This window comes from Rhipicephalus microplus, chromosome 10 (assembly GCF_043290135.1).
Source record: "Rhipicephalus microplus isolate Deutch F79 chromosome 10, USDA_Rmic, whole genome shotgun sequence".
Lineage (NCBI taxonomy): Eukaryota > Metazoa > Arthropoda > Arachnida > Ixodida > Ixodidae > Rhipicephalus > Rhipicephalus microplus.
The window spans coordinates 64,108,673-64,136,098 of record NC_134709.1 but is presented as its reverse complement, the minus strand read 5'-3'; the positions used below and the strand labels follow the sequence as shown (position 1 = coordinate 64,136,098).

General features: G+C 43.4%; 1 protein-coding gene across 2 annotated transcripts in view; it reads left to right on the top strand.

Annotated features, from left to right (window-relative positions):
- LOC119181635 (putative ferric-chelate reductase 1 homolog) overlaps window positions 1-27,426 on the top strand; it is an 87,448-nt gene that overhangs the window by 49,502 nt on the left and 10,520 nt on the right. For both annotated transcript variants that reach the window (XM_075875764.1, XM_075875765.1), the window contains exons 2-11: window positions 2,364-2,573; window positions 5,039-5,172; window positions 10,397-10,488; window positions 14,985-15,081; window positions 20,835-21,050; window positions 21,920-22,018; window positions 22,783-22,948; window positions 25,108-25,215; window positions 25,983-26,098; window positions 26,893-26,979. In XM_075875764.1, the coding sequence (XP_075731879.1) occupies window positions 2,387-2,573; window positions 5,039-5,172; window positions 10,397-10,488; window positions 14,985-15,081; window positions 20,835-21,050; window positions 21,920-22,018; window positions 22,783-22,948; window positions 25,108-25,215; window positions 25,983-26,098; window positions 26,893-26,979 (1,302 nt within the window). In that variant the 5' untranslated portion in view covers window positions 2,364-2,386. The remainder of the gene's footprint in view (window positions 1-2,363; window positions 2,574-5,038; window positions 5,173-10,396; window positions 10,489-14,984; window positions 15,082-20,834; window positions 21,051-21,919; window positions 22,019-22,782; window positions 22,949-25,107; window positions 25,216-25,982; window positions 26,099-26,892; window positions 26,980-27,426) is intronic.

Here is a 27,426-nt window from a genome sequence, read left to right as displayed (position 1 = left end):
TTAAAACTGGCCTATTGGCGATAAATGCTGACTACTGTAGGTGTTTGCATTGTGCTCATGTGTGCCATACATAAGCGGGCTCTGTTGAATCAAAAACCTGAACGCTCTCTTATGCATTTGCCTAAGCTGCCTCGAAGCCAAAAGCCATTTTCGTCTCGCACCGTGGTTTAGTGTATCGATAGCCTCCTCACCCTCTCCTAGACAAGCTTTCGGCACAGCCACCGCGGTCAGCCCGCCATTGGCCAATCACCGATGTCATGTGATCGCGTCGTCACTTGACGTCATTGTCACATCCCAACTTTTGGCGATCCATGACGTCACCATGACTTCACAGTATTGCGGCCTCACTGACGTCATGTCACGCTGAGGGCGTGTAACTTTCGATACGCCGTCAGCCCATGTACATTCACCTGTTTTACAAGACGTTTGACCGATTTTTATTAGTCTTCTTTTTACATCATTTGTGTTGATTCCTTCGCCTCCAGATGTCGCGACAAATTTCGAGGTTTAGTTCCCTCGCTGAGATAAACATGTAGGAATTTTGCCTTGAAACAATGGGCTCGAATATGGGGAGACTATGCTATATTCCTTCAAATTTATCTGCTCTTATTAACCAACTGATATGGGTTAGTCGTCGCCAAAGGAAAGGTGACAACGACTCCATTCATTTTTTCAATGAACATCAATTATTGCTCGAATTTTTAAAAATTTCAGACACTTCTCTAAATATACATGTTTCGCGTCTTTTCGCTCTTTTCTCGTGTGTCATGACAGCTGTGTTTCAAAATACGGGCAATGGCAAGTGACTGTAGTGTGATGCCTTGATGAACTCTTTTGTGAAGCAGATATTTTTTGTGTGTGAATGTTGTTATTGACGTGTGAATATTTCTGCTGTGAGTATTTATTTTGAGGTGTGAATTTCGTATTACTTTAAATCGTTATTGACCACTTCATGACGCAAACTGTGTAATGAAACAGCAGTAGCCTGAACCATATGTACGCGTACACCTCTGATATATAATACACTTGACAAAAAAAAATAAAGAAATGTAGCCGGTGGCGTGACAAACGTGATTGTGACAAGGCCTTTGCACGCAGGAGCAAGAACTCTGGTCACAGAATCTGTCTCGGTGCGTAGAGGTCCCGAGTACTCGACCCGAACCGCACCGGGGTCCCTTTTACCTCGAAGTCGCGGAATGCTTGCCGCGTCCTGGATAACCGTCGGACACGGTCGCGCAAGAATTATCTGTGATGTTGCACTTCCAAGTAGGCGTATGCGCTGCGTAGATGTCCGTGCATGACTCGCATACTTCATCGCTCATCTTTGCGCTGAAGTGTGCACGTGTATACGACAAGCATATTGCGCATCTGTGGGTCTGATATTTTCGCGCGTAGACGTATACTTGTTTTTTTTTTTTCAAACCTTTCAGTTTATCTTATTGCACACGTGTGGTGACGTGTTGCAATTTTTTATAGACATAAATCACTTAAATTTTTTGTGTCATCTCTTCTTCTATGTTGTTTGAGCGATTGCGTTCCAGGCAAAACAGGCGATACAGAAATAGCGTAACTTCATGTGATACGCTATCCTCTTTTTGCGCCCCCTCGCCACTGAAACGTTTCCACGTGTGACGGGAGTGTAAAGGTACAGTTCACTATACAAGCCGCATACTTGAGCCGCTTCAGCGGCTTCAAACACCGCCCGCATTTTTTTTCTTCTTCTAGGCATGTGGCGTGCCGCTACAATGAACCTTACATAAAAAGCTTGAAATTTTGATCACTGTAGTGTCGTATTTATTATGTGAACCTGCTCGTGGAAATCCTGCACTGACGACTCGACCCCCGCCCGGCAGTATACCGTAGTCAACGCGGGTGGTGTTCAATTACCCCTTCCCCCCTACCCCTCAGAACTACTCAATTTTGCAGGTGTATGCACGCACACATACAAACACACAAACGTTTATGCATAAAGTATGGCTGAACCCCGCCCCCCTACCCTCGAAAAAAATTCTGGTTGTGCTATTGACGCACAGGACCCACCGAACGTGCTATAGTTTTCGCTTTTGAAATTATTGAAGGTTTTCGCTCTCTCTTTTCATCACCGCACACTTCATTCGGCTTCCAGCTCCGTTCTTTTGTTTTACCCATGTCCCACTGCAGGCAAGTGAGAACCTGCGCCCTTTGCAACAAGTGTTCGACTACACGCACCGCAGGTGCTGCGACAACAGATTGCTCGCTCAAATTTTAGTGGGGTCGTCGGCCTCCTGTTTGTAATGGATGCTGCGCGTCGTGTCCCTTTTGATACACGATGCCTTGCCCTTATGGGACGCTATTGACGGATCCCGGTTCCTCTTCTTCGGCAGACCGCGGCCGGAGAACCAGCCCCATGGCTACGCGGTTGCCTTTCTTCGTCGCGGTCCTGCTGGTCCTGCTCGGGGGCGCACTGCCCTACCACACGGGAGCGCCTCAGGGTGCCTGCGACAGCATGGTGCCGGGACACGGTCGCCCTGCGGAGACGGCGGCCGACTCCTTCAGCCTGGCGGCGCACAAGCAGCCTGACCAGAGCGTCAAAGGTGGGTGGAATCCGTCGCGATGTTAGTGTTGATTGATCGATTTGTGAGGCTTAACGTCCCGAAACCACCATATGATAATAAAAGACGCCGTAGTGGAGGGCTCCGGAGATTTCGACCACCTGCGGTTCTTTAACGTGCACTTAAATCTGACTACATGGGCCTACAACATTTATGCCTCCATCGGAAATGCAGCCGCCACAGCCGGGATTTGAACCCCCGACCTGCGGGTCAGCAGCCGAGTACCTTAGCCACTAGACCACCGCGGCGGGGCTCGCGATGTTAGCGTGGGTATGCATTGCGCTCGATTGCAGAGCCGGAAATCGTGGGATCGAATGCCGGCTCCGGCGGCCGCACTTACTATGAGAGGAGAAAATGAGGCCCGTGACGTGTGTATAAATTTAAATGCACGATAAAGAGCCCGATGTGTTCCAAAATTTTCGGAGCACCTCACTATACGGCGTTCCTCATAGTCGTATCGTTGTTTCGGGACTTGAAACTCTAACTTGTATTATCTATTATGAAAGGTGAGCAGAGGTGCCACTTCAGGAAAAAGGAGCCGTAGCGCAGCAGCGGTTGCAGGGCTCGGCTGCTGAACTCAAGGTCGCCAGTTCTATCTCGGCTGCTGAGGTCGCCTTATCGATGAACACTACAGCACTATATAGAAGCACTTAGATATACGCGCCTTTGCGGCACGCATTATGATCGGTTGTCTATGAACCTGTGAAATTCACGAAATTTCATGTCAAGCTAGTTTCCATAGGTCAAATTTAGAAGTGAATGAATGAGTGTTGTTGTTTACGGTAACAAATTATAATTTAACATAAATACTTATCTAAGGATTGTACAGTCAGTGATGCTGTAGTTCTTTATGAACCCAATTGCACGCCCATTTTATTCATTATTTGTCCGATGGCAGCGGGCATTTATATAACGGTAAATCCTGTTTTTTTTTTGGTTGCTTTAATTTCTGCCAGAGCGCTTCACGTTTGACGTCTCGTTGAACAGAGTACGGCCTTCATCAAACAATCGCGGATGGCAAAATATTCGAAGCACCAATGATACAAAGAAACTTTGGGCAACAAGAATGTTTTCGTTGTTCACGGCTTTTTTGTTTGTTTGTTTGTTGTTGTTGTGTGGGTTTTTTTTTTTGCCAATAGTGCGCCCAAAGTGCTAAAGGAAGCAGCGTACGTCACTAAAGGAGGTCGCCGTGTTGATAAGAACTAAAGAACCACAAGTTCTCGAAATTTGCGGAGCCCTCCCCTGTGGCGCACTTCATGCTCATTATATTGTGGTTTTGCGTTACGATACTTCAGTTATGATCAGTCACAGAGAAAATGAGGCTTTTCTCGTCCCTCCTATATTCGTCCACGAAGGTGAAACAACACAAGGTGAAAACATCTTCTTTTAAAAGGAGCTTCAGAATTATGTTCACTTAACCTAAGCGTTCCTGAAATTAAAAATCTTTGCACATTGGCCGGCCCTGTTTAATTTATTCAATGGTACATCCTTCCTCAAACAGGTGGGATCACGTCCAAGTCTTAGTTTTAGTGTCAGAGATATTACAATTATCGATTCGATTGCAGCGTATTTGTTTTTCTAAACTTCGCTTGTTATCACAAATGAGCAAGTTTATTCGTTTACAATTTACTTTGAACAACTATGTTGTACATTGTTTTCGTTTTTGCCTGTTAGCGCAGTCAGCATAGTATCGTTTGCCGTCAAGGAGCTGTCAACAACAACTACAACAACAACAACAACAACAACAATATCGGCACCAACCTCTCCTTACATACATTTAGTTAAAAAATTATTATTATATTATTATTATTATTATTATTATTATTATTATTATTATTATTATTATTATTATTATTATTATTATTATTATTATTATTATTCCTTCTGGCATGAGCATCGCTGGAAGCAATTTTTCCGCCGCCCTAACGGGTCGCAGCAACTGTTTCCAAGACCATGCGCGCTGCTTGATGGCCCTGATGGCCCTCTCCCCCACCCCATGAAAAATATAAATAAATGACAACTATATGAACAAAATGAAACAAAACGAACAGTTATTCACTCGTGCATGCAATTTGCGTGACTCTGGCGTAACGCGGCGCGTCCTACGCCTCCTCCTCCTTCACGCCGAGCACAGCCACGCTTTCGAGGCCAGGCCCACTGAAGGCGTCTGCGAAAATTGCAACGCCTGAGACGTGCTAAGCCAGCGTGGCTTCTCTTATACTTTTGCCTTTCTTTCTTTCTTTCTTTCTTTCTTTCTTTCTTTCTTTCTTTCTTTCTTTCTTTCTTTCTTTCTTTCTTTCTTTCTTTCTTTCTTTTCTTTCTTTCTTTCTTTCTTTCTTTCTTTTAGTACGATGTTTCGAAATGCCCATTAATGCGCCTTCGCGTGTTCCCCCCACTCCCTTTTTTTCCACCCTTCTTCACCTCTGGCGTTGCGGATTCTTCGCCAGTGACGCTCACCGGCACCTTCAAGGGCTACTTGATTCAGGCGAGAAAGGCCGATGACGTCGACACCATGGTGCCGGGAAAGTTCGTCGTCGAGGCCAACTCCAGCCGCACGAGCGACTGCGGCGGAGAAGAAGCGGTAAGCTGCTGCAGTATACTCACGAATCGCATCACGTCGATTCGGGGCTTTAATAAAGATAAAAGAAAGCGAGAGAGAGAGAGGCTAAGTAAAAGCACGGCATCATTGATGCAATCTGAAGATCCTTTACCTGCATAATTTACCGTTGTTTACTACTCATCGTCACTGTCCGCTTACGAGAGGGCTCGGACGCAGCCGGAAAAATGTTTCGTAAAGGAGTAGGAGGAACTTTCTCTTCTGTATTTGCGTGCTTGAAGCAAAAGCATGGCAAATGTGTTTAGAAAAAAATGGTTGACGGTTTTGTGTACTAGGTACTCTACTATGGGAAAGCATAATGCCACCTCGTGGGCCTCACATTTGATGAGGCCGCGTGAACAGAATAATTTATTGAGCCATTGTAAGCAAAGCAGGGAGGAAGTTAAAGTCAGTTGCTTCATTGTCACATTCAGAGGCCGAGATTTCAGCGCTCGATTTCGCATAAGCAAACTTACAAAAACGTTGATATTATTTAGTTCTGTTTGTAATGAACAATATTCATCACACCTATTTGTCCAAATGAATTTAGTTTTTAACGGTAGTGGCCCTTCGTAGTTGTTGAGTCTATTGTATGCTACTTTTGGTGTAAAAATATTACGTTTTCCAGAGCACCTCGATTCTTTATTTCGTTAATGGAATATAGGTACTATATTTCAGGTGGTGGCACAGGAAATGAAAAAATAAAAACTATGGTTTTTTGTTGTTTAGGGGCCACGAAGTACAGCTCCTATTTTTTCCTGTAGCTCGGCTTCTGAATTATTAATTTTATTTATTGTAGCACTATCCTAAATATTCGTCAAATGGTGGGCTTCCGGGAATAAGCTAGAGGCGGACTAAAATTATCAAGGAAGTTATAGTAGAACTTATGGAGTAGCGGAGGGACTCCGTGGCTGAAGCCGACGTGCCGTCATATTGCTCATGGGCAGAAAGCGGATGGGCACACTGTAGCGTACGTAGCTTTCGCGTTGTATTTGGGCTACTGTTGTTGCGTGTGGTGCCGGTAATTGAACAAGACGGTTCTTAACACGACTGTGATCAATCGTTGAGACGATGACGATGGGCGGTTGTGCAGCATTTTACTGTGCGAATTGTGTGAAGCGGGCACCGGGCGTAACTTGCGATGTGTAAGTATGCTCACTGTTCCTCACACAATTTTGGGACTACGACTGCATTCGCGTGTACACATATTTCGTTTTTGCGTCCGTGTGCACAGACACACTTCGAATCATTTTTGTGTGTTTTGAGATTCAAAAAAAAAAAAAAACGCCGTAGTGCGCGGCACATGGGGTGTGCTCTGAGGCGAGAAGGTTAAGCGCCAATCATTGAGTTTCTTACAATAATACCTATACAGAGGAATCTGGCGCTACAATCGTGTACCTTCATGAGAAATATGGAACATACAGGTTTAGGATTGGATAAGGTTAGCTGGCGAACCTTACAGAATTTCTTTTACTAAGCTTTTTGGAAAATACCTCGACTGGAGCTGCCATCTCACGCCGAAAAATGGAACGATCGAATGTTGGGATCGCGAAGGACCTCTTGCGGACCATCTTCGATGCTCTCAGTCGAACGTTTTCGCATCGATTGATCTAGATTTAGCTGACAGATGGCAGTGCCTGTCTAGGTTTCGTATGAAAAGCAGTAGATGGGCATAGCAAGGGTTCCCGAATCAGTACAGAAAGAGCGTATACTTGAAATGAAAAAAAAAAAAACAGTTGAAGATTCACAGGCGAGTACATGGCTGACCGTGCAAGGATATGGCTAGAAATAACGTTAAATGGCCACTAAAATTAAATGTTCAATTAGTGTATGAATTATACTCCGAAAAATCCAGTGTCACTGATTACACCACCACAGCTTTATTGATGGATGAGAAAATGAGTGTGAGGAGCTTCAGTTTCAGTTTTCCGCCGAAATTTTCGATGTCGAGGTCATGGATTTAATTTTTTTTTTCATTTTCCTCGTACTTTGGCCACAACATTGGTTCATGATTCAACGAAATTTTCTGAATCTTGGTATGTTAAGTCTCCGGGTCCCCCTGAAAAAACTGTGTGCTTAATTGATACTGATTAAGAAATACGTGGGTCTTAGTAGACGACGTGAATATCTGTGACGTCATTGTGACTGATGCGGGGACTTCAAGGTGGCGGAGCCGTCGGCATTTTGTTGTTGCGTGTTCTCTGGCTTACCGAGCGTCTTTTGGCGTAAAACATGGTGTCTTTTAAATTGTGTGACAAATCCATACAGTTCCGCTCGTATTCGACAGGTTCCAGTTTTTTTCCGTCAGTCGATTTTTGAGGCAATAAACACCTTTATTGAAGCCATTAGACGATTTCTTGGAACAGTGTTGCTGGACCCCCTTTAGAGGGACACTCAATATAGATATAAGTGCAAATATTGCACGCACAGACATATGTTGAACAGTTGCACATGTTTATATAACCAATTGTTCGCACTTGCGCAACCATGCTAACTGGAGCATGAGTAATATATCAACACCAGAAGTGATAAGCTGATTTGAAGCGCTGGTGCACGTGAGGGTGGTAGCACTAGACAAATGGCGCTTAACTACAAATTACGTAAACCCGGTGAGACAACGACGTCATAGGAATACATGTTCAATATTTTAAAATTTTGATAGCCAGCACTGCAACCACAATATATCTTTCACGAACATTAGTGTCTATTTGATAAGTAGTTCCGAGACCTGGCGTGGCTCTCTGGTAGCATACTTGATTGTCACGCAGAACGCTAGGTGCTAGGGTTTTATTCCAGCTAAGACCCCGACATTTATTCGTTGTATTGGTTGGGTCAACGCTGTCGATGTCAGCATTTTTTCTTCACGCTCACGTGTTAAAAGTACCTATGTGTATTTTCACCGTTTTTTGGTAGATACTAAGGGTCAATCACATGTGGCACATACTCACATACAGGTGGTACATACCTCATACCAGTGGCACATACCTGCCCATGGGTATGTGCGACTGTCTGGCGGAAATTGTTTGACGATGTACGCGACGGGATAGTGGCATTATTTATGCCTTGACCAGCGCGTGATGTTTATCAAACCATGTTACGCTCCCGTACTAATTTTGGTTCATGGCAAGTCAAGAGAGTGACCACGAAAGCACCCAGACGTAAACAGACAGACAGACAGACAGACAGACAGACAGACAGACAGACAGACAGACAGACAGACAGGCAGGCAGGCAGGCAGGCAGACAGGCGACAGACAGACAGACAGACGGCAGACGGACGGACAGACGGACGGACGGACGGACGGACAGGCAGGCGGGCAGGCAGGCGACAGACAGACAGACAGACAGACAGACAGGTGACAGACAGACAGACAGACAGGCAGACGGACAGACAGACAGGCAGACGGACAGACAGACAGGCAGACGGACGGACAGACAGACAGGCGGACGGACGGACGGACGGACGGACGGGCAGACGGACGGACGGACGGGCGGGCAGACGGACGGACGGACGGACAGGCAGACGGACGGACGGACGGACAGGCGACAGGCGGACAGACGGACAGGCAGGCAGGCGACAGATAGATAGATAGATAGATGCCAAAAATGCTTGCAATACACAAAGCAATGCTTCGCATAGAGAAAGATACTTCTTGCTTTAGTAAATTAATCTTTCACAATAACAAAATATCTGCACTTGTCGCAAGAAAACGCTTGGTTAAACGATGGAACGCGTGAAAATGAAATGCGGGTGACGACACCGCTATGAGATACGCACACCAATCACCGGGACGTTGTAGATTTTGACGGCGCCGACTAGAGGCAAATTAATTCCTCAGTGGAAAATACTGAGCACATTGTCACCTGCCACAATAGTCCAGTGCTCATGGTACAGCTGATTGGAAGGTCGGAGGTTCGATCCAGTCTGGGGTGGTCGCATTCCCATGGAGGGGAAATGCCAGAGGCCTGCGTACTGTGCACAATAAAGAGCACCAGATGGTCAGAGTTTCCGGAGCCCTGCACTACGGCGTCTCTCATAATCACATCGCTGTTTTGGGACGTAAGACTCCATATATTTTGTGATGTAAGACCCCATATATTTTGGGACGTAAGACTCTACACGCCCTTCAGTCCATGGGCCATAGCTCTGACATAGTTTTACATGAACCCTGACGCTTTTTTTTCTTCCATATGTTTACGTGTTCGTGTTTTCACTGGTTATTTAAATATCTTGCTGCTTTGCTTGTATGAATTCGTTGTACTCTTCTTCTTTTGCTGTTATTATAGCCGCAATGCTTCATGTGTTTATTGTAACCTTTTTTTTTGTACTTATTGTACCCACTCCTGTCTAAGGTCTGAAGAGCAGACCGGCAGTACTGTAATAAATAAATAAATAAATAAATAAATAAATAAATAAATAAATAAATAAATAAATAAATAAATAAATAAATAAATAAACATTGTTATGAGTGCTAATGGTACTCGACTGCTCGCACCAATGTCACGGAACCGTATCGCAGCCGATTCGGCTGCATTTACGGTGGAGGAGAAAATACTGGAGGTCCGTGTACTTAGATTTGAGTGCATTATAAAGAAGCCCAGGGGGCGGAAATTTCGACATCCCTCCACTACCCCGCCCGTCTAGTCATATGGTGGTTTTGGGTTGTTAAACCCCAACAATGATTACGAAGGACATTGTCTTTTGAGATGGGCCATGGGCTTATTGTGCCAAATTAGGGAACATTTCATTTAACCATTGTCGGCAAGAGGTGATAAAATTATTTCATTAACTTCACGTGCGGAATTTTGGCGTCAGAATAAATAGTGTCACTTTGCCCTTGATTTTCAGTTCTAGTTGTAAAGCTATGGTGGTGAAATTAACGACAAAAAAAAAAGCTTCAGAGTATATTTCATCAATCTAAGCTTATTGAATATTTTACTTTAGCGTGTATTTCAAGGGTCCCGGCAACGCCCTTTGAACATGGTAAGGTAGCTGCCGTTCAGCGCATCTTCAGCAACACGTCACAGACAAGTTGTGCTTGTCTACGACCTGATACGTCGGCTAAGACGCGGCAAGAAAAACTAGCAATCTTTCGCGCATTAGTTGTTAGCCAACACCGCACGAACGGATTCAGCACGAAACTATGTCTTTACCGAGAGTCTCCCGGCCATGGGACGCGCATGCTGGCTAAATCAGTGTTCACTTTCAGACGGCACTGACTCACAAGGACGGAGAGGTGAAGAGCCAGGTGACGACCACTTGGATACCGCCCTCCAACTGGGAAGGCCAGATCGTTTTCCGGTGGGTGATTGCTTCTTTAGCGAAGCGTTTATTATGCCTCCTTGCCTTCACCTTGTGTCCGTGGTGCGCGCCAATACCGTATCTAAAAAAGGGGATCGAAAGACGCTGGTGTTTTACAGCTAATCTGGTTTTCTGTTTGTTTGTTTGTTTGTTTGTTTGTTTGTTTGTTTGTTTGTTTGTTTGCTTGCTTGCTTGCTTGCTTGCTTGTTTGTTTGTACCATCTATACTGGAGCACATGCCCACTTATGGTATTGGCTGAGAAAGCATAGTGTAAACTTTCGGTGAGAGCTAAACTAGTGAATATTATCATACTAATGAAAGAAATACTTTAAAATTTCAGAAATGACATTGTGTTTTATTCGGGACAAGGCTTATACTCAGAGGGGATTAGCTGAGTAGTGGGGGATTTTATTCACTATTTTCTGTAGTTCGTCGAAGCAGTCTATAATACATTGATTTGAAATAGCAGCAATTTTTAATAAAAAGTCTAAAGCAGAAAGAATATAGCTAGATGTTCGTTTAGTCTCACTGTTTAAATCCTCAATGGTGAAGAAAACATTCATGTGGCTGTATTCAAGAGTAGTGGCCCCACAAAGAAGAATAACCAGTCTTGATACTTTCAGGTTCAGCTTGCGAAGGCGTGCTACTATTATTCTTGTTGTTAATGTTCTGCGCTGGTGACAGGATGAAAAGGAATGACCTAGACTTTCTTTTATTGTGATAGCAATTATATGGGCATTCTCGACTTGATTTTGCCGCAGTTGTAAACGTCAGCATCGCCGTCATTCACCGTATATGTATACGTATCTGTATATATGAATATGAATGAAAGAAAAATAATACACAAAAAGACTCCAGCGCGCGGAATCGAACGTCGGGCCTCTGAATTCTGAGTGCGAGATGTTTGTCACCGAGTCCCAAAGAAGCACCTCTTTCAGCGTTCAAGCGGTAAGCTATTTATGTCTACCCCTTACCACTGGTGACGAGCATCTCGGGGGGAACTATCGTTTTTTTTTTCAACATTACCAGCGAGATGGCGCAATGAGGGTGGGTCGCCACATCATCACGACGCAGCGGCGCGCGCTCTGATGTCCCACGCGTACTTTGCCCCGCGGAGAGGGGGCAGGGTGGACGCTTGCTTATCGCACGCGTGCGCTTGCTTATTTCGCAGTGGGGACAACCGTATGTCTCGGCTGGCCTTGGGATTTCACCGGAACGATTCTGTTGTAGTTACCGGGTGCACTCCTTGCAAAGTCTCCGTTTGCGAAAAAGGTGCGCTTTTCAGACACAGCGAAGTAACAACCGAGATGCTTATTCGCGTTAATCTGTACCTGCGAGTACGTTTCGTGCATCATTTGTGCGTGAGAAACGCGGGTCATGTTTCGATCTGCTTGCCATTCTGCGCCAGACCTGCCCCGCCGCGGTGGTCTAGTGGCTAAGGTACTCGGCTGCTGACCCGCAGGGCGCGGGTTCGAATCCCGGCTGCGGCGGCTGCATTTCCGATGGAGGCGGAAATGTTGTAGGCCCGTGTGCTCAGATTTGGGTGCACGTTAAAGAACCCCAGGTGGTCTAAATTTCCGGAGCCCTCCACTACGGCGTCTCTCATAATCATATAGTGGTTTTGGGACGTTAAACCCCACATATCAATCAATTCTGCGCCAGACCTTCCAATTTGTTGCTATCGTGGTCACTGCTTCGCCTTTGCGGCAAAGCTGTGACCGTTATTTCATTACATCAGGGGCACACAGGGGAAGGCACTAAACTTGCAGTATGCAAGTAAAAAATTGAGGGAGGTAACGTGGCTGCGAAACTTCGGCATGGCTACGTTCGTCGTTCTTGGCTTGGATAAATCGCTGCGCCAACGTAATAAGCGCATTTTGTTTTGTTCTGTACTTTGTTTTTTGTAGTAGTAATGCAGGTAAGGTGATCTAAGAGAGTGAGTGAATAAATAAATAAATAAATAAATAAATAAATAAATAAAACAAACTCCTAATTATGGCGCTAGAAATGGCGATATTGACTTTTTTCCTGCCCAAGTCATTTTCACTTTCATTACAGCTTCACTGTCGGAAACTTTTCACGATGTGAAACTAGCCGATTATTTATTTATATATTTATCTATATATTTATTTCTTCAGTGATAGGCTTCAGGAAAGTGGACGTTCCTGCATTATAACGCAGCTAAGGTGGCTCCGCGACATTCTTTCTAGGCGTGTACAAATAATTTTTACGGACATCATTTATGCGCGTGTGCGCAGCGTGTATTCTTGAGCAATGAAGCAAGCAAACTTTCTTTCCCCCAAAATTACCGATAGTAAAGGAAGAAAGCCAAAAAAGAAAACCTACTGCATTCCGCCTTATAAAAACGTAGTTTCTTCTTGCTTGCATATCCTTTTAATTAGGTGTGAGAAAGGCGAAAAAATTTTGGTACGCTTGAAAATAATGCGGGTGTAAATGTCCTAGCGACAATCTACGTTCAGAAAGAAATTGTACAATTTAGATTGTTACGTGCTTTTTTTTTTTTCTGGAAGAGTGGAAACGTAGTAAGGCCACGTCCAATGCGACCTAACATGCACAGAGGTACATGGTTTGTTTTATGGGTGAGCCTTATAATCTCGACGTGACAAAGTGAACAAATATCAATATAAAAGTATATATTATTATTACAACCAACTATTGCACTTTCATAACTTTATGTCCCTGAAACACGGCGTGTTTATCCGCGATTTCAAGGGGGTACGGTGGGCCAAATGGTGTCTGTCAGTTTTAGTGTAATATTTTAGAAACGGCCGCAACGATTCTTATAAAATTTCACCTGCTCACAAAGAATGCCAGTGGGTATCAAGTGACACCCTTATTTCATGCCTTTGTTGCTAATCCTTCCTATGGCCCACTCTAAATTTTAAAGGGCGTTCACTTATGTAATGTACCTTTTCTCTGCAAGTACCGAAAAGAATGTAACCATACTTAACAGTGTTTTCGCAGTGACTCATAGGTGACACCTGAACAAGAAAAATATTACATTTTTCATGAAGCTTTTGTAAACACAAATGAAAATAATGCGTAAATCACGCCACGGCAGGTGCGTATTGTGTAATTTCTTTAGAGATTCACTTTTCACGAAAACAACAAATGTTTTAGTTCAGAATATTTCTTACTTGTTGTAGCTCGCGCATACAAAGTTTCATCGAAATCGGTTCAATACATTCCGAGAAAAGGTACATTGAGTTTGAAAATTTTACACAGAGCGCAATTTGAGAAAAACGGAGTTTGGAAGTGCGCATACTGCTCACGCCAGAGGACGCGCGGTGCACTACAGCCCGGCTTTACGGCTTGGTGGCGCTAGCCACCGCCCGATCTAAAGGGTACAGCCATATCCATCCATCCATCCATCCATCCCGGCATTTGAACCTCTTGGAGTGGCTGGTAGGTGATCTGTGGTGGCTGCTCGACGTCGAGCTTCCACAAGTTTGTTTCTCAGAGTACGTGAACTTTTCAATATCAAAATTGTAAGTTTGACTTCTTTTTTTTTTTTTGGGGGGGGGGGGAAGGGGGAAGTTCCCTATTATACTCCCTTAATACAGTAACGAAGTTTCTCTGCTTGTTCAGAGGAAGACCAAGGCAATAGTCATCTGGGACCAAATACAGTGGTCCCAGATGGCCAGTTTTGTCAAACACGTTTTTCACATCACCGCCGTGCAATAGAGAGTGGCTGCTAAGCTCTCTATACATGGTACCATTAGGTTGCATGCGCTGTAAAATGCAGACATCTCAGCCTCGGATGAGCGCTCTTGCGGTGTCACGCCTGTTTAGCGCAGCCCATGGCGGCGCCCAAGGAGCCCCCTGTGAAAAGGTGTGCACAGTGACCCTGAAGGCCACCGAGGTGGACCGGTGGGCTTTTCGGCAGCGCTAGCGAACACACACACGCGCACACGCACGCGCACACACACACACGCGCGCACACACACCCACACACACACACACACGTGCGCGCTTGCGCACTTTTACATTTTTTTTGCACGTTATTGAAGTTAGTTTTTCTAGTGTCCTATCATTCGAGCACTCTCACAACACCTTTCTACAAAAACAAGAGGATGCCTTTACCACTTTGCCTGAAAAAAGGTCAATTTTTAATTTACTGGTAGTTCTATATAACAATGTCAAAAGCCGATTTTCGCCAACTTTGATTGTTGTTTAACTGTATATATAAGCCACAACGTGAGACAATCCTTCTCCCGCAATAGTTTGGTCAAACTTTGGCTGCACTCCTCACAAATTTTAATTTCTGAGAAATGTGGATACTTGAATGCTATATTCTCGTAGTTTTGTATGGCTTTGATTGCCGTGTTTTTGTTTTTCTTCTTGCATGCGTTGGTTTTTCAGGCCAGCCTCTTCTGGCTCTTCGTCGTGAAATGTGTTTCTTGGAGTAGAATTTCTTGTTTTGTTTTGTTTGTATGTTCTATTCACATTTCTTTTTGTTCCCTCTCCCTACCCAGTGCCACGGTTGTGCTAGATTATGACAACTACGTGGAACGCATCTTCTCAGCTCCCGTCTCAATTCAGAGGTCCACCTTCGATACAGGAAAAAAAGGGGTACGTCAACTTCCTCATTCTCTAATATCCAGAGGAAGTTTGCTCCAAACCTCTGCAACAACCGTTGTGAGAGTTTTGCCGCGTTTGTGTTGACCTGAGCCGACTTTCTGCAAAGGTCAGCGTCATGCATGCTTTTTGCAAAGGACGAGTTAGAGAGGGCGAAGCGATCTGCATTATTCATTCATGCTCGTTGTTACAAAAAAAGGCAAATTAAGCCTATTAAATGAGGCATGCACACATTTACACATGAGAGCCTCTTTTGATGATGAGAAAATTAAGATAATTATAAAATTCACCAACGATTACAATAGTGCCTAATGTGAATTTTGAGTGCAGCTTCATGTTGGAGCAAGGCCAACTGTGTCTAAAATTTTGGATTTCTGCAAGGTGTCGACTGGGCCATAAATTATGATTTTGCGATGTAGGACAGCACCAACTACACCATTATTTGCATTTCTGCGGATAAGAGAGGTACCGGCTACATACCTGTCGGGTATCGTGTGCACTTTGTTGATGCTGCGTGTGACTGATAAGTGATGGCCATGAAAAGTTATTTATTATTTATTTATTATTTATTTAATACCCGCAGTGCCTATACAGGCATTACAGTGGGTGGGTGTACAAGGAAAGAACATGAAAATTTGCAGGTTTACTTAAGTTTACATAGGTTTGTGTAAAAAAAAAAAGAGAGAAAAAGAACATTTGCAAGACACAAAAGCACACAGCTGCACCGAGCACAGCTGCGTCAGAAAAGTAATGTATTAGAGAAATAAATGCAGAAACCACAAACATTGATGAAAGTTCTACGATAATCAAAACAAAGTGCAGCATTCGGCTAGCCCAAGGGCAAAATAACCCCAAAACAACATAGTTTACAACCAAGATACCGTACAGATCATGGCGTGTGCCAGGTGCACACACGTAGTCTACAGTGCAGTCCACTTATAACGATACCACATATAACGATATATCGGTTATAACGATGGGTCGACTTAACAGTCTCATTTTATGCATTGGGGCTATGGGGAAAAAAACCATATATAACGATATGTTATCCACCGCATATCGGATACAACGATGAAAAGTTTGCCGTGGACGGCATGTTTCATTCAGAATAATCGTAACATTTAGATTGATAAGTTCCTCTGAAACGAACTATGCCGAGACATGACGAAAAGTTAGCGTGGGCGAGTACGTATCTGCCGCCACTGCAGCACAGCGCCGGCAGCGCGTCCCGGCCGTTCAAAAAGCCGAGGAGAGCATCGCGAGTTGGCGCGACGCGCTACAGATGGCGCCAGCTGTGTCACGTTTTGCGCCTCGCCGCGCGTCGACCGCGGAGAGGCTGAGAGAATTTAAAAAAAAAAGAGCGAAAAGCAAAGCGCCGCGCTCCGCGGCTCTCCGCCTTCTACAACGGCAAGCCGGCAAGCTACTCGTAGCTTGCCGAACGAAAGCGGGAAAGAGAGAGAAAATAAAAAAAGCGAAAAGCAAAGCGGCGCGGCGGCATCGGGGTGGGGCCTCGTTGGCATTCCGGCTGTGTACCTCTGGCTGTGCTTTCTTCCTCCCACTGCTCCCACCCCGCCGTCGGTCAGTCTCTCTTCCTCAGCGAACCCGTGATGCGTTCTTCGGAGTAAGAAATAAAGTCTTGTTTTTGACATCCTACTATCTACAATATTTATTAATTGGTGAAAATAGCGAAATGAAGCCTGGAGCTACAAAAGGTACGTCCGGCGACGATTTTTTGGCGGCAGTCCAGATATAACGATCACCGGTTATAACGATCATATTTTTAGGTTTTCTCGATATCGTTATAAGTGGACTGCACTGTATAGGGCTTAGGGGTCGAAAGATTCAAGAATTTTTATTGCAGAAAAGAGCACATCCGTTGAAGAAATTTCTACAACTGTGGAAGGAAGTCGATTGCACTGACTTATAGATCTCGGAAAAAAAGAGTTGCTGAAAAATGATGTATTGCGTTTATATTCTCTTATCTTGTGTTCATGATCATTTCGGGCTGAAATGTAGTGAGGCGGGCTTATGTATACATCACGGTCAATTCGAGTATGTGAATAAAATATGTTATGCAATAGCTTCAGTCAAAATGATGCCCTTCGGTGCTGCGGAAACTTCCATTTAACTTCAGCTTAGTCTCCGTCACACCAAATTGTCTGTCATACATGGGCTGAAATGTAGTGAGGCCGGCTTATGTATACATCACGGCAATTCGAGTATGTGAATAAAATATGTTACGCAATAGCTTCAGTCAAAATGATGCCCTTCGGTGCTGCGGAAACTTCCATTTAACTTCAGCTTAGCCTCCGTCACACTAAATTGCCTGTCATACATGGGCTGAAATGTAGTGAGGCGGGCTTATGTATACATCACGGGCAATTCGAGTATGTGAATAAAATATGTTATGCAATAGCTTCAGTCAAAATGATGCCCTTCGGTGCTGCGGAAACTTCCATTTAACTTCAGCTTAGCCTCCGTCACATTAAATTGTCTGTCATACTTGGGCTGAAATGTAGTGAGGCCGGCTTATGTATACATCATGGCAATTCGAGTATGTGAATAAAATATGTTATGCGATAGCTTCAGTCAAAATGATGCCCTTCGGTGCTGCGGAAACTTCCATTTAACTTCAGCTTAGCCTCCGTCACACTAAATTGTCTGTCATACATGGGCTGAAATGTAGTGAGGCGGGCTTATGTATACATCACGGCAATTCGAGTATGTGAATAAAATATGTTATGCAATAGCTTCAGTCAAAATGATGCCCTTCGGTGCTGCGGAAACTTCCATTTAACTTCAGCTTAGCCTCCGTCACACTAAATTGTCTGTCATACATGGGCTGAAATGTAGTGAGGCCGGCTTATGTATACATCACGGCAATTCGAGTATGTGAATAAAATATGTTATGCAATAGCTTCAGTCAAAATGATGCCCTTCGGTGCTGCGGAAACTTCCATTTAACTTCAGCTTAGCCTCCGTCACACTGAATTGTCTGTCATACATAGGTGCATTAAACACATATGTCGCCGCCATGGACTGAACCTTTTCTAATCTTTCTTTATTTGAAGATGTTGCGGGGTTCCACACACAACATGCGTACTCCAGTACTGATCTCACGTATGCCTTTTACCTCCCGGGTTTGCTGTAGAAAAGCACGTGTGTTTCTTTTTAAGAATACTAAGCTCCGACAAGCTTTATTTACAGTGTAATCCTCATGCCGATTCCATGATAGAGAGGGGCAGAAGAAAACACATAGGTATTTGTATTCGTGCACCATTTTTACATGAGAGCCTTTTATTGTGTATTCAAATTCACCTGTTTTTTTTTTTTTTCTGGAAAACCTCATACATACAGTTTTCTTAAGATTCAGTTTCATTTCCCATCACTGGCACCACGCGTATATTGCGCATAGGTCGTTATGAATTACGGAGCAGTCAGTTTCAGAGGTAATCCAACGGTATAAAATGCAGTCTTCTGCAAACAGCCTAATATGGGATTGTACTTTTCGTTAATGTCATTTATATATAATAAAAAAGTAATGGTCCCAGAACTGATCCCTGAGGTACCCCTGACGTAACACTAGTATCAGACTTCGCCGTATACAACTTGTACATATTGTCGCTTCTCATGTAGATATTCAGCAATCCATGTAATAACTTGGGGATTAATATTAAAACTGGTTAGTTTTTGCAGCAATAAGTAGTGCGAAACAGTGTCGAACGCTTCTTGAAAGTCGAGAAAAATGCAGTCGAACGAAAATTTGTCGTCCAGTGCTGATGCTAAATCGTGGGTGAACTCTACCAGTTGTGTCACACATGATAGCACCTGCCTAAATCCATGCTGGTTTGAGTTGAATAAGGAATCACTATCTATGTGCTTTACAATCACAGTATATAAAATATGTTCAAGAATTTTACTGCACAGAGAAGTGGGTGAGATGGGGCGGTAATTATTCACAGCATTGCGTTGGCCAGATTTATGTATAGGAACAACGGATGCCATTTTCCAATCAGTTGGAAGAGAACTCTGTTTTAACGTTTTTTTCAAGAATAACTTTCAAGTACATAGACACTGCATGGGAAGAAGACTTCAACATAAAACTAGGCAAGCCATCAGGACCCACTGCTTTTGCACAATCTAGATCTCTAAGTAGTAATTCAATGCCACGAGCTTCAAGTAGTAGATCAGGCATGCATGTGGATTCATGTGTCAACATTTTTAAGTCTTTTTGGGGGTCTGTAGCGGCTGAGAACACTGACGTGAAATATAAATAGAACAACTTGGCCTTTTCTGTCGCATCGCTCACGATAATATCACCGCTGGTCAAAGCGGGAATTGAAATGTTGTCTTTGTTGTTTCGTTTAATATCTCCAAAGCTCTTTTGGGTTGTGCGTTGTTTTACGTTCAATTGTTTTAGAGTAGGCTCTTTTTATTTTGACTGTAGCATTATTTACTTAATGCATTGCCAGCTTCAGTTTGGAAGAGTTTTCTTCCGAGAGATTTCTTTTAAATGAACGGTAAATTCTCTGCCTAAGCTTGACCAAAACGTCGAGTTCTCTACAAAACTATGGTTTACTTTTATTAAGCCTTCTGGTCAGCACCCATGACAGAACAAATTGGTTTCTCAGCTCGAGGATCTTCTCTTTATACAAATTCCACAGCTCTTCTACTGAATGCTCGTCGGCAAGTAATTCGAGAACAATGAAATATGCTTCTAATGCAGTGTTGATTCCTTGGACATTAGCCTATGCGTAATTGTACATGCACCGACTCCTTTCACTGTAAGCACTCGTATATTTCATATTTATATCACTTAGCACAACCTTGTGGTCACTTATCTCTGGTAATACTTCAGTGTTTTCTACCATTTCTGGCATATTTGTGAAAAATATATCAAGGATATGGCCTCCTCGAGTTGGTTTCAACACTGTCTGTTTTAAAGACAAGAGGTTCATGAAATCAGCCATTTAAGATTTAAAACTAAGAGAACTTCCTGAAGCTATTGGTTGCTCATTCCAGTCAATATCAGGCAGGTTGAAATCCCCACCTATAACCACGTAATCATAGGCGATTTTTGTAGCTGTAGCAGTGAATTCACTAAATTCCTTAGTTTAACCAGTTGATGGTCGATAAAAAGAGCAGACTGATAGTGATTTGTTATTCTAGAGCTTAAGCTGACACCAAACAGCTTCACTCATATCGTGTGTAGTGCTTATGCCTACAGACGAAATGTGCTGATCTACCAAGATCAATACACCACCTCCATGATAGTTCCTGTCTTTCCTGTAACACGTAAAGTTATCTGGAAATACCTCGATGTTTGCCACGTCTTCATTCAGCCATGATTCAGTACCGATAACTACACTTGGTTTGATAATGCGCACTAAGTCATCAAATTGCAGTGGGTGGGAAGCATTAAACCACACACGTTGCACCATTAGCACTGTGCAGTAAGAAGTCAACAGAGAAACGGGCACTCCGCATCTGCCTCGGCGACTGATATTCCGGCTCGTGCTAGCGTGTGGCTGCCGCATTCATCGGAAATGCAACCAACCTTTTTACAAATGTTGGAAATGAACTCCGCTTATCAGCGCAGTCACGTCTTCCAAGTAGATTTTCGATGTTCTCCTAAATTTTTCTATTTTATGTTGAGTATTCCTTTAATAAAACAGAATAATAATTGGTTGGGCAACCTTTGTTGCCTAGTAATGATTTCTTTCTCTGCACTGTGTACTGTGTTGCAGGAGGCAGCAACCACACCGGCGACCAATGCGGCGTACTCCGGCTGTGGCCAGACAATGGGCTGCTTCGGCACACCTAAGGGCTGCCTGTCCCGCGGCACCTGCTCCCTGCTGCTCACTTATGTCGCTCGCGGCGACGGTGTTGACTACGAGCTCACTGCACCTGCGCGCCACGAGAACATGTGGATCGCCGCCGGCATCTCCGAGACGCCCAGCATGGTGCGCATGCGCAGCTTTTAGGCGAAGTTTGTTGCGAGTTAAGGCTTGCTCCCGGGTTGTAAATGAAAATGTGCCAGAACTCGAGTCAAATGCAGCCAAAGTAGTCATGTCATTTGCCATTATCACCAAAGTTGTAGCCTAATAGAACACGAGCGATGTTATGAGCAGAGTTTTCAATGATGAGTAAATAAAACCATCTAGAGTAAATAAAACCGATATTTAAAGATTGCCAGTGAATAGGCATGGCACCAACAGAAAAGCTTCGTTGCCAAATGGGTCACAAAGTAGCCAGTTTGGCACAAAGTAGCAAACAACGGCATTAAGGAGAAGCGGCAAGGAGGCCAAACAAGCTTTTCAAAGCGGTGAGGCGGTGAGTGGGCACATCTGTTCTGACAACGCGGCTCTCTTGGTTGTCTGTACAGCCCAGAAGGCGGGGCATCTCGCGCTTACCCGCACATATAGCTGTAATGTGACACTGCTTTCCCCAATGATACAGCAATGTCACCGCCCCATGGCGCTCTGATTGGCTATGATATAGGTTTTCTCGATGCTCGCGACAGCGGCGGAGAGGAACGCGCATCGAGGAACCCTACTGCGGCAAAGCGTAGATCTCCGGCGGGCGGCGAAAAACCAGTCACCCGAGGAGCAATCCTGCTTTTTTTTTGGGGGGGGGGGGGGGGGATACAACAAACTTATTTTCATGTAAAAAGCCACTTTGTTATGTTGAGGTTTGAGTGTGCTTTAAGGCTGGTTTTGTTACATTGAAAGTCACTGCAATGATATTTGGCACGATTTCTTTAAAGCCTGTATACTTGAAGTGGAAAGAGTGCAGTTTGTGATACGGCTCTATTCCTCTTCTCACTTTCCAGGATATGGCAAGCGTGGTGGAGTGTCTGCGCAACAAAGGAGTGATGTCAATGCGAGAGTCTTGGAACACTGACAGCAAGAAAAACATCCTCATTGCCAGTGTGAGTGAGCACGATTTTTGCGTAACGGCTGGCGAGTTTGGTGGATTGTCATAGCTCTGCCACCCGTGAAACTTAATAATGTTTTTGTGCGCAGTGGTGTTTTTTAGCATGTGGAATGTATGTGATTCAAGTGTTATCCTTTACTTCAACTTCAAAAAAGTTTTGCCTTCACCGTGGACTTCATATTTTCGCTTTCCAGGGACATAGAATGAAATGAGTGCGAGGGCGGTGATTCATAGGACAATGTTTTGCCACCTTGCATGGGGGGCTACTATCTCTTTCTATGCTCTTTATAAAAGTGTCTATAGCTATGGAAGACATACAGACGAATCCGAATGGTGAGGGTGGACACCTGATGTACACAAAACTCGTTCCATCACTTTCCAAAGCGAAACTGGGTTGTTGGTTTTCGAGAACTTTTAGCCTGTTATTTAAGTCGACCTAGCTCGGCAGTTATAGTGACACGAAAGCTGCAAAATGCAGTGTGTACGCATTGGGTTTCATATCATCTCAATTCATAATGACCTAATTCTCGCTCACGTCGGTCATCGTGTTCATGCCTTGCTCATGGATAAGAGTGTTCTGAAAGTGTCTGGCTATGTTAATTCTTCGGTTAATTTAAAATGTGAAATGCTGGCCATTGAGTGATTAGTGATATGTCCTAGCAGTCTCTATCTGTCTGTGTATCTCTTTTTGCATGAAATTTTCTTCCACTTCTGCACTACACGTCCAGCTGCACTTCGATTCTTGTGATTCATTTTCAGCAAACTCCCGGCCTGACGTTTGTTAAGCGCGACTACCACGATGGCATGCTTCGTTGCTCCTGGCACCGCGCTCACGTGACGAGTGTGCGGAAGACCACTTTCAACACTGCGACCAACAGTTACCACTTGCTCCTGGCAGCTGGACTGTTTGAGGGAAACACTGATGGTGAGTATAGCAATTCAGAAGCCTAGCACGGCTCTTGGCCGAAAATGGGTCTTCAGCACTGTGAGCACAAGTGTGACCAAAGGAGGTCATGTGCACATACCCACATCTCATGGATGAGTATCAAAGTTAATTGAATGTGGGCTTGAATCAGAAATAAAGTGAAATAAAATAGTTATCATATGTCATGTGATTAGAAATCGAAGTTGACCCCACAACATCAATAAAATACAAATTCAAGTGAACAAAAGGAGCTTAAGCAAGAATAACAATAGGGATAAATTATGGGTACATTAGGTGTACGAAGGTGGAGTAAAATGTGTGCGGGGAATAAACTTACAAGGAAATAATTGTCAATTTTAAATGTCATATGAAAGCATAGAGCATCGATTTATTCTGGGAAGGCACAATTAACAGAAGGCATCATTGCACCTAAGTTTAAAAGTTGACCATAAAATTTCATTAACCTAAACGCAAGTGCCATAGAAACATGGTCCATCCCTCTGTTCTAGAAATCAGTAAAATGCGAAAGTAAAACGTGTCCGTACAAACAATAGTTTAATGTTTACCTTACATTGATATAAAAGAGCTTGTGCGATCGCTATTGGTATTTAACAGGTATAGCACCAGTTAACGTGTATGCTTGCACGTAGGTGCATAGTGATACATCTTCATCCCGATGACTAACATGCATCAATAATTATTAAACAAACCCTTGCAGTCATAGGTGCTTGTGGTAGCTCTAGTAGTTAACGGTAAAAGCAGAATCACAGAACCTGATCTGACGTTCCGAAGAACGTGTGAACGTGACTTATTGGATACCGAACTTCGGCTAAGGTCCCAAATCACAGCATGTTAGATTTATTGAACGCAACTGCCCGACCAGAAGAAAACGCAGCGCGTGTCTTCTCTTCCCGCTCTTCCTCTTGTGCGGCCAGGATTATTGGCGGGGCCAGCATAAGTGGGGAAGGTGGAATTACATCCAGGCGATGCAGGTGCATTGCTGTTTGGATTGCAGAGCTATTTTTTCTATGGATGGATGCTAAGAGCTACGCCGAGGCTTGGGGTAAGGTCGCCACCTGGGGCATGTCAAGGTGTTGACAAAAGTGATCATCTTCTCCTATTGGAAACACCCCAAATGGGAGGAACGCTTAGAAACGACACATTGATGGAATTGTTGCGGATGCCAAGGCCATGATGCATTACTGCCCTTTGCCAAGAATGCTTCCATAGGACAACGGTAGATATAAAAGGTGTATTTTTAGAGTCAACAAAGTAGGATGCCATAGTGCATTGGACAGCGTGTCCGGCATTTGTTGTCGTGGACCCAGAGATCATTGTTTTGACTCCCGTTGGAATATTTTTCATCTTTTTCTTCTTATCGCGCATATCTTTTGGCGCCGTTTCTGTGACAGAAATCCATCGGTGAAGTCTTGGGTGGACTTTGGCATAGAACACATTCGTGTTAAAAACTCTTTGACGACATCAATAAAATTATTTTTTTCTGTTTCTTACAAGCATCTTTGATTTATTTTCATAGGCAGCATGAGTTTGCAGCATACAAATATGTTAATAATAACAATATCACCTCAGTCTTGCACAATGTATCAAGCCATTACAATTTCATGCTGCCTGCTACATAGAATGCTAATGTGACCCCATTGTAATGTAACTTACCCAAATTCAAGTTTCTCAGAAGAGATCTTGAGTGATATCATAGAATGAACAAAAAATATTCTCGTTCCACTCACACTACTTGGGTGTAATATAAAGGTGAAGTGAACACGTGCACCAAGTCTTCCAATATAGCACATTCTCGCAAGGTAGGCTTTTTGTGTATCAGAGATTTATTCACTTCCTGCATAATTTGTCCAATGCTCGTTGCCTCTCGCAACACTTTGGCAATGTTTCTGCTGTATATCATACCCTTGGATGCGCACCAGGCACCTTAATAAAGTCATTTTTTATCAAGATATTTATTGACATAGATTCTGTTCAATAGTTACTTAACACCAACTGAAATGTTCGTTTCCCCAACCCCTCCTGTGAAACACTGTTACAGGGCTCTTGAGGTTCTTTTAGTAGGGGAGTGAGGGAATGAGGGAATCACTGAGAAAATAAACGAACGCTTGCTGCTTTTCTATTCCTTTTTTTTTTTTCAGTTAAGAAAGAACATTATGAACGGGATTACACCAAGGCACCTGTAAACCTGAAGGCCATGCAGGTTGCTTTGGGCGGGGCTGGCTCTGACATTTTCATCAAGCTTCATGGTAAGGATGTGCCTTTTGCTTTGCTTGTTCATTTCTAAATGAACCACTGGCTTTCAATGTGCCGTACAAACTGCATATCAGCCGAATTCAAAGACAACCAGTTTTTCATTTTTTCTTTTGGGATACTCACACGTACTACCCGATTTCAGTCAGATGCCCTCGAGCTGCATAAGACTTGATCTAATCTCGCAAAGCTTGTTATATTCTGCTAATGTGTATGCAGAATGCTGGTGCAGATCATGGCCGTAGTTCATTAGTTAATATATCGCGCTGTCACCCGCTTATGGCAATCTCTTGCTTGTGACAGTAAAAGTGACTCGGATGGTTCTTAAATGCATCGTCCTCATTAGCAGTGACCGTACTCTGTATTGAAATTAGCTTCATTACAGATATGCCAACTTCTTTTCTTCTGCTTGCTGAATGAATGAGTGCAAAACCATATTTCAAATATTTTTTTCCGGTGAATGTGGAGGCCCCTGTGGCAGGGCCCCTGTGGCATTGGCGATCTTACAAGCTCTGTCGATCAGTTTGCACCAATTCCTACATCAGATTGACATGTTTGTTCATAATTGGGGCACTAGAAAGAGAAGATGACTGAAAATCATTCACAAAGTGTAACCTTTCGAGATAAATCAGTTTTTAAAGGATTCCTCACTGACTAAAGAGCACTTGCGCTGCTAGCATTCATACAGTTTTTATTGGAAATAGCTTCTGTGTTACTTAAATATATTTAGAACTGTTCTTTCTTGCTTATTGATCCTTTTCAGGCTCTTTGATGATTGTTGCCTGGATACTGCTTGTCAGCGTGGGCATCCTTCTTGCCAGGCACTACAAGAATGTTTGGGAGGCCACCACAGTATGCGGCGTGAAGCCATGGTTTGCTGTAAGCTTCCTTTCTGTACAAACTGTTCTTCAGATAATGAGTCCACTAATGAGTGGTTAGCGTTGCCGGCAATTCGCAAAAAGGACTGCAAGTGATATAAGGTGCAGACTATTATTAGTACTAGCCACACGAAACCAATAAATAACAAAAGGAAGGAAAGGTTAGTTAAGTCAATTTATAGTCTTTATTGAAGCTAGGAGTTACGATCAACGAGAACGAAAGTGAACATAGTAAACAAGTTGCTAAAGTTTTCTTTTATTTTATCTTATAACCTCAGCTCTTCTTGCAAAAACTACAAATAATATCTGCCATGTATTGCTCAGTTTGGTCATCCGCTGGGGTCATTTAGATATCTATAGTAAGCATACAACGTTTTGTTGGAAGATATTGCCGACAAGAAATAAAGAATTTGTTGGATGCACATTTGCAGTGGGTATTCATTTTCACACTATAACAACTAATGCTTGCGGCATAGAGCGAGAGCTTGTAGAACAGAGCCTACATATTGTGCCTCTCCTTAATACTTTTTACATGGCTAATTTTATTCATATTTATGTACTAATATTAGCATTTTACAGTTAATAAATTCCCTCCAAAAGTCTTCAACTACTTGGTGCTTGACAATTGCAGTGTGCATTCATGAAATTGTCAGAACATTTTTAATGCGTGTCCTTGGTTGTCTTTCAATGAGTAACAATGAACAATCAGCAGAATTAGTTTTGACCTAACCAATAAATTCTTCAGCTTTGCCCCATTGTCCAGCTGTGTTCTTATTTTTCATTTCAATTTTCTAGTTCCATCGTGTGTTGATGATGCTAGCAGTGACCATGATGATCGCAGCCCTTGTGTTGATCTTCTACAGGGTCGGCCAGTGGAGCGTGGTGAGTTGACAGGACACTTGTCAAAGACTCATTTTTTCATCGACTTGAGAAATCGTGTTTGAGAAGTATTACTAGCATTAGAGAGATTTTACAAAATTTCACTGAAAATTTTGATCATTGCTGTAATTACAGACATTGTTACTGAAAGAAGAATTTACTCCTTGGGTACTGAAAAATTGCTCTTCCACTTTTCTTATTTGTTTTTTTGCCACAGGTTATTGGGAATAAATAAGGAATGTAAGCCACACTTACACTACTTTGTCCTAAAGATATTTCTCAGCTCAATTAGCGCTAGACTTTTATATAAAAAAAGAAACCATTCATAGAATTGCTTATCAGTATTTGCTTACTAGATCATGAATAAGTTGCCACAGCAAGTTTCTCTTGCGGCACAAAAATATCATGCGCAGTTATCCGACCAACATAGCTGAATATTTTCCCATCAAT